Raw genomic sequence first — 13,618 nt, 5'->3', positions numbered from 1 at the left:
ACCTGCCTTTGCTTTCTTCCCTCTCTTTCCCCTCTCCCTCTCCTTCTCTGTCTCCCCCCCACCTCCATCTCCCCTCCCTAGCCTTCCATCCCAGACAAGTTTGATTCTATGTGCTTCCTCACTTTCTTACTCACCCTGGGCCTTTTGAAGCATACTTTGGAAATTGTCCATTTGCTTCCCTGACACTCTACTTGACCACACAACCTTGAAGGTTGGGGAATTTGTTTTATCCTTACACATAATAAGAACCTCAAAGATACTAGTCTATAAATGAACATATAAGTGAGTTATTGATGTTCTGATTCCACTGCTCTGTGATGGATAATGTCTGACATTTGTTTCTATGTACCAGACCCTATTTTAACTTCTTAAACATAAAAACTGCCTATGCTGAGAAATAGATACTATTATATCTCTGTTTTACAAATATGGAAACTGAGACACAGAGAGACTAAGTTACCTGCTTATCCTCATTCTACTAATAAGCAGTCGAATAGATAGAGGACCTTATGGAGTCCTATGCTAGAGTATTCACACTTAACTAATACACTCTATATTGCTTTTTTTTTTTTTAAGATTTTATTTATATATTTGACAGAGACACAGCGAGAGAGGGAACACAAGCAGGGGGAGTGGGAGAGGGAGAAGCAGGCTTCCCACCGAGCAGGGAGCGAGATGCAGGGCTCCATCCCAGGACCCTGGGATCATGACCCGATCCGAAGGCAGACACTCAATGACTGAGCCACCCAGGCACACCCCCGCCCAATATTGCTTTTAATTCAAAGCTATTGATACACTTAGAGAGTGTATCATTAAGGCCTGGCTATGTGAGAACCAGATAGATTAATGGAGAATTGGAAGGAGACCCATGACAGGTCCTTTTGAATCATAAACAAGTTGGGGGAAAGGGCCCAGCCAGGCAGGTGAGTGCTCAGTACAATTTGTCTGCATCCACAGACACCACCAGCCACATACTCTCAGAGAGTCTTCTAGAACACAGAAGACTGGAGTTGAGCACTTGCTGTTCTTCATACTGGGGATACCAAAAGTAGAATGACAGATTTTTCAAGATACCCACAATCTAGTGAAACACACTGCACTGCATGAGAAGTAGATAGGCAGAACAGAGTGTGGTTCACAGTGGAGTAGAGGGAGGACAGCCCAACCCCCTTGTAACTGACTCCCTCTTCCTTTGCCCCAAAGCCTGGCTAGTACAAGCCAGCACAGTGCTGAGTGCATATTGTGAGGTGCTAGGCAGAAGAATGTTATGTGAATTTGACAGCAAGAGTATCAGATTCCCACCATCTTGCTTTTAGTAAGCCTTGGAAAAACACTTCCGGTGCAGTGAGGAAGATGTTACCTAGATTTACGGACCACAGAGAGTCCACCACAGGCTTTCCCTTCTACTGCTTTCCACATCATGGAGCTAAATGAATGCCTGGTTCCTGGCTTTGGCAGGGCCCCGGAATCTCAAGGTTTTCTGTAGGACATTTGGGAATGTAGTGCTTCTCTAGGCAGCGGACGGGGCTGGGGAGAGCGATGAAGAGCTGTTTCAGAACAGATGTCAACAGAGCCCTTCTTTCCGTGCTGGGAATCGGTAAACACGTGCCACAGAGTGACTGAGGCACAGGCCCAGAGCCCACAGATGATGAGCCCACCTCCTGGGGGACTCTCGCACTGCAAACAAATTAGCTTTGATGGACGAGTGGCCTTTGCTTAGTCTTGAAGAATGTGGAGGTGGGAGCTCAGGGTGGTGTGGAGTTTAATTAAGGATGGCAGCTGGTGTAGCAGGTCAGCTGGCTCTGTGCTCTGCACTCCATTTATGTCACCAGTTACTACTTGCGTTTTGTTTTTCTCCAGATACTCCTGTTGCCCTGTCTTCTCCCTTGCCACTGTCCCCATGTTGTTCTCTGTGCTCTTTGACTGGTGTGACCTTATCCCCAAGTGCAGGCTCCAGGCAAGGACCACACTCTAGAGGTAGAAAAATTAAACTGTAAGGAAACTGCATAAACCAGGGCAGGTACAGTGCTCTGATTTGAGGTGCTTTCTCCCCGTGCCCACTGTCTCCCAATTTACATGTGTCCATTTGTCCCAGTAATGAAGTCTTGACCGCCTTGGGACTTATCCTATCTGGAGGGAAAAGAAAAATATGATTGGAGCATGTCTCATGTCTGTGTTACTGGGGGCCCTCCATCAGGATGGATGATGGCGGTGTTGGGGGAGTGCACCTGTCTCCTGTCCAAGTAAACCAGAGCCAGGGAAGAAAGAAAAGTGACTTAGAATCACACAGTCTCATGCCAGAGCAGGATCTCTAGTACTCGGGCCTATGAATGCTTAGGTCTACAGGAGAATGGACTCCATAGGGTTCTTATAAGAGTGAGCAGGAACGTTGAAATCATTCAGTTGATTAGCCAAGTACCAACCATCACTGCAGACATTCCTGAATAGAAAAATCTCCAAATCACCTGCTTTAGTGAAGTGAAAGAGAAAGAAACACACAAACAAACCCTGGCTCTTTTGCTGCTTCTTCTGGTGACATGAGATCCAGGTAGACTAAGAAGTGGTGGGAAGGAGGGGCGCCTGGGTGGCTCAGTCATTAAGCTTCTGCCTTCAGCTCAGGTCATGATCCTGGGGTCCTGGGATCGAGCCCCACATCGGGGTCCCTGCTCAGCGGGAAGCCTGCTTCTCCCTCTCCCACTGCCCCTGCTTGTGTTCCCTCTCTCGCTGTGTCTCTCCCTCTGTCAAATAAATAAATAAAATCTTTAAAAAAAAAAAAAGTGGGAAAGAATCTCTAAAATTTTCTCTGATGGCATCGTATTTGGGGAAATGTAGTTAGACGATCTATGTTTATGGTGTAAGGCCTTTCAGGAAGTGTTTTATCATACTGGATGCTACTTATAACGATGCTGTATGTGCTCTCGAAACTTTCTGGATGTGAGGCTCTTCCCTGCATTAACAGCTGTTTGCTCGCTCACGTGCCATACAAATGAGTTAATTACCTACAGCAAGAACAGACTTTGAAAACAAAGCAAGAAATATATAAAATAAAAGCTGTTGTCTCCTGATTACAGTTTCTCCTGTAGTCATTTTCATAAAAAGAACCAGGCAATTGTGTGTTATGCCAGAATTCTAGGAAGACTGGGTTTTTAGGATTTTGGACTGTGGTGACCCTGAGTAGAAACATACTTTGTAGAAAAGTCCTCAAAATTTGAGTGTCCCAGAGGCCTTTAGCCTTTGGGATAGGATTACCCAATCTTGGCTTGGGGGTCTGAAAACTTTTAATAAGGGGAAATAGTACGCCCAGCAAGTAGAACATCATTTTATTTGAGGGCGTTGAGGTTGGGGTGGGGGGCGGGAAGGGATGCATGAAACACTTCAAAATTAAAGGAAATTTAGAGATTATCCATTTCATTATTTTAAAAAATGAAAATGGTGAAGTCAGAGGTTATCTGTGCCTTAATAGTGGGGTCCCCTTTCCTAACCCATAAATGTGGAGTGGTCTTGAGTTTCTGTTGTTAGTAGAATGGTCCTAAGTATTAAACTGAGGGGTTGTGCTCCATAGCTCCCATGTCAGAAAGTCTTTAACCAGAGACTTTAGAATAATTTTGACTCTTTCTTTCCCAAATGACCACAGTGGGCTTGCTTTGGCTTTTAAATTGGAGCTCCACGGAAACCACTTTACCTGTCTCAGAGTATTAAACATAGCTGTTGGTGACTTCTGGCCCTCATTCCTTATTCCTGTTATTCTCCTAGTGGCCATGTTCTCCAGTGTCCTATAGGAAACCAAGGCTTGGTATGTAAGTTGATTATAAGCTATATTCCCAAGGAAAATGGCGTATCATGAAACTAGCTGTAAGCTCCTGTGGAGCAATGATGTTGTGTGTCTTCATATCTTTCTCACTACCAAGCACTGTGTTTTCTATAAATACAATACTTAAATATTTGCTGATTGAAAATATTCTAGTTGTGAAAAATATCTTTAATATTTCCATCAGTGATCAGAACAGAGTAGAGTTAAGTAGATAGACTTTGGAGACAGATTGCCTGGATTTGAATCCAACTCAGCCAAATAGAAGCCATGACCTTAGGCAGGTGACTTAAATTCTCTATGCCTTAGTTTCCTTGGCTGTAAACTGGAATGTTAATAATTCCTATCTTACAGGGTGGTTTTGAGGATTAAGTGAGTTAATATATTCAAAGCACTTAGAACAGTGCTTGGCACAGAGAAAGTACTCAGCATTAGCTATTACTAGTCAGGATGCAGCAAAAGCTGTCTTGAACTGTTGTTGAGAAATGTTCCAGAAGAAGCATGAATATTATATTACCTGAGCACATAATAAATTAGAGTGATTGTCGCTGGGGTCATCGGTTCTTATAGTTCTGGACATTTCTTTGTTCAGAACTATATTTGTACAGCTCTTAATTCTCTTATGCTGCAGTAGCCAGGTTTTCTTAACAAGTAAATAAATTGCCCATCATGGTCACTATTGTCTAGAGCCACATTGTGATCTGTCCATTGCCCTCTTAGAGATGATTGTGGATGAGGCCCCAGTGGCTTTCTTCCTTTGGTCCTACACAGGTATCGGTGTGGATCAGTGTATCTTTCCTTTCCCTTCTTCTTTTTTTTTTCCCTTTCCCTTCTTCAGCAAGGCTGTATGTGTGTTCTTCTCCTGTATGTACTATCAGCCACACTCAAGTTGCTCCTGACATCTTGGTCACTGTTTCCTTGAGACTTAGGGATTTTCTTCTTCTCATCTTTTAGAATCCAACTTGAAACCCATCTTAACTTGAATAAGAGAAATCTACCTTGTATATTCCTATTCATCCATCCACCTATCACTGATTCATAAGCTCTTTGCCCTGAGATTGTTATTGTGTGATCTATCCCCAACTGATACGAGTAGGTATCCTCATTCTGGTTTTATTTCCACAGTATGTTCCTCCAGATCTCTGCGTCTGCAATTTTGCGCTGGAACAGTCCCTCTCTGTGAGAGCCCTACAGGAAATGCTTGCCAACACAGGTGAAAATGGCAGCGAAGGGGTGAGTATCTGATTTACGTCCTAGGTGGGGATTGGGACACACCACAGCCCAAAAGTGCATACTTCATTTCATTCCTCCAGGTTCAAACCAGGAAACCTTAGGATCCTTGAGCTGATCCATATAGAGATACTAAATCTTTCTCTCTGTGTTTAATTCTTGTTACTGAGCAACCCTAAACCTGCTTCCTTTGGGTTAATCAACTTCCACCAGAAAACGGAAGAGATCACCATTGATGCTGCACAAGCAGGATATAGGACATTGAACCTACTCCCCTTTCCTAACCCATAATCCACCAGGAAATGTGAGGAGGGCATTGAGATGGAGGGTGCCTGTTAGGCAGTTCTTTTCTCTTGGAAAACTCTCATCAGAGATTTATGACTGCCCCCAGTGAAGTACAACTATGTTATAGCAGTTTGGTGAGGATTTCCAGTAGAATTCAATCTTTGACTCCCAGGACTCCACAATTTCACTCATGATGAGAAAATGTAGAGTGGTCTTGAGTTTCTGTTGTTAGTAGAATGGTCCTAAGTATTAAACTGAGGGGTTATGCTCCATAGCTCCCATGTCAGAAAGTCTTTAACCAGAGACTTTAGAATAATTTTGACTCTTTCTTTCCCAAATGACCACATCTACTTATATCTATTTATCATCAGGTATTTTAATTCTGTGGCCTGCATATCTCAAATCCAAACATCTCTCTTGATCCCCCTTAGATACCCCACTAGATGACTATCCTCTGTCTTCTGGGTTATAGCAGTAGCTTACTAACTGCTTTGTTTCCTTCTATACTTACCCACCTCCGCCGCCATTTTTTTTGTTCAGCTATTATAATGTTCTTTCCAAAATGCACATCTAATCATTATACTTCCCTGTTTTAAAATGCTTTGTCTTCCTATTACCTTGAGAAAAATTCCAAATTCCTTAACTAGATATAAAACCCTTCTGGATTTGTGAACCCTGCTCAGCTTTCCTGCCCTATCTCTCACCGCTTCCCCCCAGGGCACTCAGTATTCAGCCATACTGAATTCCTTTCACTTCCTCAAATATGACAGTGCTCTTTTGCCTCTGTTCATGTGTGTCAGCTATTCCCTCCATTTAGAACAGCTTCCTCCTCCTCTCTGTCTTCCTCTGTGTAATCTCTACTTCTCCTTCATGGAACCAGTTTAAATACCAGATCTACTGAGAAGCCTTTGTTGACCCTGCAAGTCTGGGATAGGTGTCCTTGCTTGAGCAACAGTCAATAAATAGTTCTCCTCATTCTGTACTATAATTGCAAGTCTAATTTTTTGCATCCTATACTGGGGAGTAAACTGCATGTAGGTAGGAACAATTTGTAATACCTAGCACAATTTATTCTCACTTGACTCAGATGAACTCATACATAATAAAGAAATGTCTCATTTATGGTAGAAGAGATGATGACCAAGGACTCAAGGGAACCAGTATTTACATGTAGGTCATCTTCCAGCTCATAGTGTAATCTTACTCAAGATTTATTATCTCCTGGGTCCATAGTGTTCTCATCTATAAAATTAGAATGTTTAATTAGTTTTCTAGGGTCCTTAACAACAGTGTTTGTAATTCTTCGCTCTTTTGGTTTAAAATAATATGCTTTTGTCAGCTGCCTGAGAATAGCTTTGTTCTGTACTGTAGAGCATTAACACAGGTGAGTTTTTGTTCACTGAAGTCTGTGTCTGCTTCCCCCTCACGTAAACCTCAGTACCAATGCTTTCCTCCATAGGCACATACCCTTCAGCTCAGTCGAACAAATCTATTTTTAATTCTTCATTATTTTTCCAAAACTAACAACTCATCATTTATAGACCTCTTTGGTGAGGGGGAGCTGGTTGATTTGGAATATTAGCACTTTCAGTTTCAAGCAAGAGCAGCTAGACTCTGCCTACTTATGGCCCAAGGATAGAAATTGGGAAGGTAGAGAGAAGCTATGTTAACTGAAGAACTACCTCTTGGGCATTCTCTTATCCTGTTTTGCTCAAAAAGTGTATTTAAAAGGACTTCGTTTTCATTTAGCTTGAGTGGTTCAGGAAGTTCTGTACATGAAAAAGTAAATTCAGAAGTTCTGGTTGTAATCCTTGCTCTTCTTAATTGCCATGCACTTAAATAATAGGCTTAACTTGGTTTGTCTTAAATAAGAATATATAGCAATGCATTTTCCAAAGAGAATGTGAAGACCAACTTGTAAGAGTGAGTACATAGTTTGGAACATAAAAATAAGACCTACTTTAAATACCAGCCATGTTATAGGAAAAGTTTACTCAATATAATTATATATTTCAGGGGCCATCTTTAATTTGCCATATTTAAAAACCAGTACATTAAATCTTATTGGGGGATTCATTCTCTTTGAAAACTTGAGTCCAAAATAAATGATCTGTGACATTTTTATTAAATATGCATTGGATAACAGTAATCATCATGTTGGGTCAGACTCAAATTTCCCATGTGTCATGTTGCCTTTTTGTGCTATTTTACCAAAGATAATATTCTCATCTTGACATGTGTATCATCATCATCATCATCATCATTGACTAGGGATCTTAGAGCTAGGAGGAAGGGACTTGGAAGGAGAGCTGGAGTCTTTTGAAATTATTAAGATGTTATTTGTTGGTGGTTCTATTAACTAGTCACCTGGCTAGCAGCTTCAGCTACTGTAACCCTCTTGGACTACTCTCACAATTCCATCTGGGCTCCCGATCTTTACTATGAGAAATAATATTTTTATATAACCTCTTGAGTCTGATTGTTTTGCTTTCCTGAAGTGATTTCTGTGCACATTTACCATTAGTATTTAATTTGATTTTAGACAATAATATTCAGCAGGGAAGAAGAAGAGGGGGGAAAAAAGGAAGTGAGTTAACATGACAGACCATAATGATACTCTGGGAAGCCTGGGGATGTTTGAGTGGGATGACGCTTCCTTTGTATGCCAGTCCATTCTGTTTGGAAATAGGCATTTACTGCTTTTAAATAGATATTACTTTCACTAATGATCATGACTGCCACCAAATGGGATGTTTTGAAGAGTGTAATTTTTCTTTCTAGCCATAAATTGGTCCTCATGTGGTGTGTCTGTTCACTGCTTTGCAGCAACTGAACACGTTTAAAAAATGACTTCAGTTGTTGGTTTATTCACGTGATCTGTGTACAGAAGTCTTTTTGCAAGGATTTACAATTCTGCAGCAATTCCCCTTGCTAACAGAAACAAAGGTGTCCAGCTTTGTTTAACAACAGAGTTTGTTCTTGAACTGTCCTTAACTATAGCAAGTAGCTTGTGGGACCAAGCTTTACATTGAAAAGGAGAAAAAATGAGGCCAAGAACGTGTGGTGCCCCTCCAGAGTCCACCCTAGCTGAATTCATCTTTGGGTCAATTTGACTCTGATTAAATCCTATATGATTTTATTCTGGAGAAAATTACCAAGAGATAGATGTTTGGCACTGTGGCCAATTAAATGGCTGAAGTTTGAAGTAAAACCCCTGCATACTACAAATATTAAAATATTTTCACATTTTTGATTGATTGGACCTACAGTATGTGAAATACCCAGCCGCTTTCGTCAGGACGTGGCACTAAAAGAGATGTCAACACGTCCCCTCGGAACCCTCAATCCCACCATCCCTTAGAAATGACTTTGAAGAGAGAGCAAGCAGCGTTGGTCATGAGAAAAGCTCCATCTTTAGAGCCAGGCAGATGGGCTTTCAGTCCAAGCTGTATGCATCAGGGGACTTCTGGGGCAAATTATTTTTCCTTTCTGTACCTTACTTTCCAAATCTTCAAAATGCAACCTACCTCGTGGTGTTGGGTAGAAATTAAATGATAGAAATCTCTACATGTGCCGAAAATATATACTGGTTCCTCTTCATCTCTGCTCCACTCCCTCCTTTCATATTCAAATACCTCACAGGAAGGAGAAGTCCCTGCTATATGACCAGGTGCACAGAACTCCAAGTGGGTTTTGACGTGAATGGGCATAATGCTTCTAAAAATGAAAGGCCTTGATTAACACAATTACCAGCTGTACTCCTTCTGATAAGGGCTCTGATTTTCTCTAAAACTTGACTTAATCATTGTTAGACGTCTACCACTTAAAAAAAAAAACCATATAAAATGCATTAATGCTATGATTGCCCATAAGACGGAAGAACATGTAACATCATGAACACCTGAGATCATGCTTCCCTTTCATTGCTAGAATGTCTAGAATGCTAATGCACAATCAGCCTTTTAACCTTGATTGGGAAACGTGACCTGGGAAGTTATTACTTCGCAGGAACTTTTCTTACAGTTAACCTCCCTGAGAGGTAGCTCTTTAATTTCCCATATTACTTATGTGATAATCCCAACTACTAACCCTCAAAGGAGCATCAGGCTCCTTTCACTTGCCCCTGGCTTTAGAGGGGGCGTACTACACACAACACAGCTGCGAGAGAAATGCACACGTGTGGCCTACAGTGCAGTTGCCCTGTCTGAGGAGGATGAGCCTGCGCCTTCTGAGGATCTAGAGATTGTCTCCTCGCACCAGGTGACCTTAGAACCAGCAGTGAGACTTAATCTCACATTATGCTGTATTCGTGTAAAGGTCATTAAAATACATGTCCTGAGATACTTAGCTTGTAGTCAAGTTCAGGACATTGATCCATTTTATAAAGTCACAGAAATGTGGCAACATTATTTAAAAAGAATCTGCAAAAGATACATCCACCCTGAGACTGGTCGGTAAGGAACAAATCAAAACAGGTGCTGCTGAGAGTTAGAAGCCCCTTGACTAAAGTCTGAACTCTAGCTGTGCCCAGAGGTAGAGATCTTGTATGAACTCATCCAGAATGAAGAAAGCAAATTCCCACCATTTCTAGATTGTAGGAGAGACGGGATACCCCATTATCCAGATTTAGCCCCTCAATCTGAGGTTTTTGCCTTCCTTTCTTAGTTGTCAGCCAATAGCCAGAATGAGAATTTATTTTGGTATGTGTATGGAAAGGGAACAAGACTGATGGAGGAACTACGTACACAGTTCTAGATAAACCTCATCCCCATTGACATTTTTTTAAAAGAGAAATCATTTAATGAATCAAATCTAACAGTAGGCATTAGCTCACCTTTAGAATAGTACGTAAGATTTCCTTTGGAGAAAAACTGCAAAGTCACTTCTGCATGTATTATGATACAAGTCCTAGGACTTGCCCATATATACCCTAAAGCCAGGGTAGCCAGGATATGCCGAAATAGCCCCATTAGGTGTTCAAGTCCGACCTTTCTTTGCCCTCATTGGTAAAAGCCACTGCCTCAGGCTCCCCAAGCACGTCCTTAGCACCAGCACTCGGGAGCCCACCCCCAGCACAGTACAAGTGCCTGTGAGGTGGTTCATCCTGGGGATATTACCCCTACCTAGCTCCTAAGTAGAGGAGGATGCCACGGCATTAAATGTTTACTTGACTTGGCCCTGCTTTTTCTTTTGAAGTGGAGAAAAATAGCATTCTGATTTTGGATGCTTCCCTTTCTATTTTAACTTACAGCCAGTTGTCCATACCTGCTACAAAAATAATATTTTTGTATTTAAAAAATAATTAAATCTATTGGGTGAAATAATTCTTACATGTAAAAGCTTGGGGGAGGTTGTATGTCAAAAACTACTCTTTAAACTCTGTCTTGTGTTAGAGTTCACTCAGATTGGCTCATCGGAGGCAACCTGTTTGAGGGATGAACCTGGGAGGCAGGTGGTTTAGGTATAGTCCTGGCGCTGCCCATTGGAGGTCTGATGGCGCCAAATCTCCTACCTTCTCTGGGCTTTGGTTTCACCATCTCTAAATACTGACACCACTTAGATGCAAAAGAACTTCTTCCTGTGTGAAGGTTCCCATGCACCAAGTTAAAAAGGAAAAGCATTGCTACCTTACTTTTTCTGGTGTGTAGCCCATCACTGATTAGCTGTGGAAATGGTAGCCTGTTTGTGTTAACCACTATTCCTGAGACCCTGGCTCCCATAATTTTAGGTAGAGTTGAATCAATGTGTTTATTCTCTTTCTCCCTTGGCGTGGACAAAGAATTTCCCAAACTCTGTCTAAGATGGAGTGATAAGTATATAATTTTAATTTTTTTTTGAGACCTGAATCCTCTATAAATTTTCTTGTACAAGAATATGGGATGTATTGGATATATTCTGTAGCTTTGACAGAACTTCTTTCTTCAAAGAGCCAGACATCATTTTCAGAAATTAAATAATCATGAGAGGCCTCCAAACTAAGGTTTTTAGTATGTTTTTGCACAGACCAAATTGTCATTAAACATATATCCCCTTTCGTCCTCCCTTCTTTTCCCCTTCTTACAGTTCTCTCGCATGTTATGCTATGATTTTAGGATTTTATGCTGATAATAATGGATTTTAATGTTTCTCTGATAAGCTGACATTTATGAAAATGTATGCAAATAACTCCTAATTCATTTTTGAGCTGGCCTTTTGATAACCTAGTCAATTAAGATATGCCATCTGGAAGACCTTAGTTCATGGTAAGAAAGTACCTCTTTGGTTTAAAAAAAAAAAAATCGAAATGATTGTTTGCAGTATTTCTAAGAAAAAAGAAATTCCAAGTTTGCCTGATGTGGGTACTGACCATTTTCTTTGGGTGGATTTTCTTATGTAAATATAATTATGAAAAAGTACTGCACACAAATTTAGGCAATGGCATGCTGCTTGCTTGTTTCTTGATGACATCAGCACTGTACCGGGGGGGGGGGGAAAAAGTAAAAACAAACTTTTACATCTAATGCCACTGCTAACTTCTAGCTAAAATAACCACATACTCACCAGGTGGGAAATCCACCCCCTTCATTCTCATTGGGTTTTGTTTCTTTTCCCCCCCTACAGTAAGCATCAGTAGATTCCTCAAATTACTTGAAAGCTTTCGGCAAGACCCGCGTCCACTAAAATATCCATTTACTGTTTTGTTTTTGATTTTTGCTAGCTCAGTGACCTATCGGAATGGGTATGTTATTCACTCCTTTAATATACATGTACTTTGCATGGACAACTGACTTCAGCTTATTTGTAATGAACTGGGCTTCTCACGTGTGAGTGTTCAAGGCAATTTGCATTCTTCGTGCCTCTGCAATGAAAAAAAAAAAAAAACAGCTGTGCACCACACACTTCAATCTCATGGAATTAGACGTGGCTGCACACTTAGAAATTCGTTGCCAGGCAGCTTATTAAAACCGCTGCTCTCCAATTAGGAGAATGGCTCGCCTGTGGAGTCATTTTTTTCCCGTTTAGACACTGAAAGTTGTTTTTTCGAGTCTTTTTTTATTCTGCATGTGATCTGGATGGCCTGTGGCCGTAGGTTTGAACTTGTTAAAACAACGGAAGTGTGCAGCCTTGCCTTCACGCCAGCTTCTCAGTGCTTCCGCCCTCTCCTAGTGCCATCGTGGGGTTCCAGCCCTGCTCTTCCATAGGGCTGGAATTCATCATCAAAATGGAAAAAGCTAGTTAGTCTCCCTTTCTCATCCATCATCCCCAAAATGAACCAGCAGAAGAACGAAATGTTACTTGCAACCATTAAGAATAACCATGAAGGTTAACTAGCTTTTTACATTTCTTCATATCCCAAGTAGAAGCATTTTCAAGTGAAAGAACCCATAGAATGAATTTTTAAAGCCCCTGACGATCCAGTTCCCCCCCCCCCCCCCATACAGTGTTTCAGCTTTAGTGGAATCGCCTTTTCTTTGGGGAAATGGTTTCATTCTGAGTAGGGTGCCTCATATTTAAAATCGATATGGCTTTGTGATTCTGGTGGTGTTTTGCAAATGTGGTAACATTTAGCCTTGCTAATGTTACACAAACCCTGGAGTTCTTTCCTTTCTTGCTGTTGACCTTCAGTGCTCTGTTAGTCTAGTCTTGTCCTAATGACCTCAGTCATCCTAGAAAGCTTGGGCTTCTTCCCTATGGCTGGACTAAAGGCAGTTCCTTGTGCTGTGTTTTGTTTTTGACATTTTAATTGCAAAAAAATGTAAACATTTTTATTAAAGTTTCTTAGAGGAATGAGGAGGGATTGGGGCATCTAAGCTTTCTCGAGCCCATGCTGTGTTAGGTAAATAGTTGCATTCTTAGTGGGGTATATTGATGAGAGACTTTGCTGAATTAAAAAAAAAAATAACTTGGGGGGCACAGGGGCAGAGATGGGTTGTAAAAATGGATTTCAGCAGCATTTTTAAGGAATGTGTTTTAATTCTAAATTATAACCTATTTGAATTTAGGTGAGATCTTTTGTGTTAAAACCCTTGCTTACCTTTAAATAATGAAGCACATTTGGAATTCAAGAAATCCTGGGAGAAGAGAAACCTTTCAGTTTATTTATTAGACTTTTCCTCTGATCGTGTAATTTACTTTTTAACAGCTACCAGCGTTTAAATTATATATTTGTGGGGAGAATTGAATGAATTAGAAAAAAACTCCAACTTATTTCCATTTCATGAAAGTTTAATGAAGGCACCTATGTGGATATTCTGGTGAACAAAAATTGACTTGGTGCGAAAGAAATCCTGATCTCAACTGGATGTCAAGCCTCAG

At 41.0% G+C, this 13,618-nt stretch overlaps 1 protein-coding gene across 1 annotated transcript in view; it reads left to right on the top strand.

The window, feature by feature from the left end:
* Nucleotides 1-13,618, top strand: part of RYR3 (ryanodine receptor 3) — a 483,582-nt gene that overhangs the window by 182,878 nt on the left and 287,086 nt on the right. Inside the window, exon 3 of the mRNA XM_081831839.1 lies at nt 4,934-5,041. Coding sequence (XP_081687965.1) covers nt 4,934-5,041 — 108 coding nt within the window. The remainder of the gene's footprint in view (nt 1-4,933; nt 5,042-13,618) is intronic.

This window comes from Leptonychotes weddellii, chromosome 9 (assembly GCF_054177405.1).
Source record: "Leptonychotes weddellii isolate Sample4059 chromosome 9, ASM5417740v2, whole genome shotgun sequence".
In the NCBI taxonomy this organism is placed as follows: domain Eukaryota; kingdom Metazoa; phylum Chordata; class Mammalia; order Carnivora; family Phocidae; genus Leptonychotes; species Leptonychotes weddellii.
The sequence above is the reverse complement of the archived record's forward strand: the minus strand, read 5'-3'. Positions and strand labels throughout refer to the sequence as shown.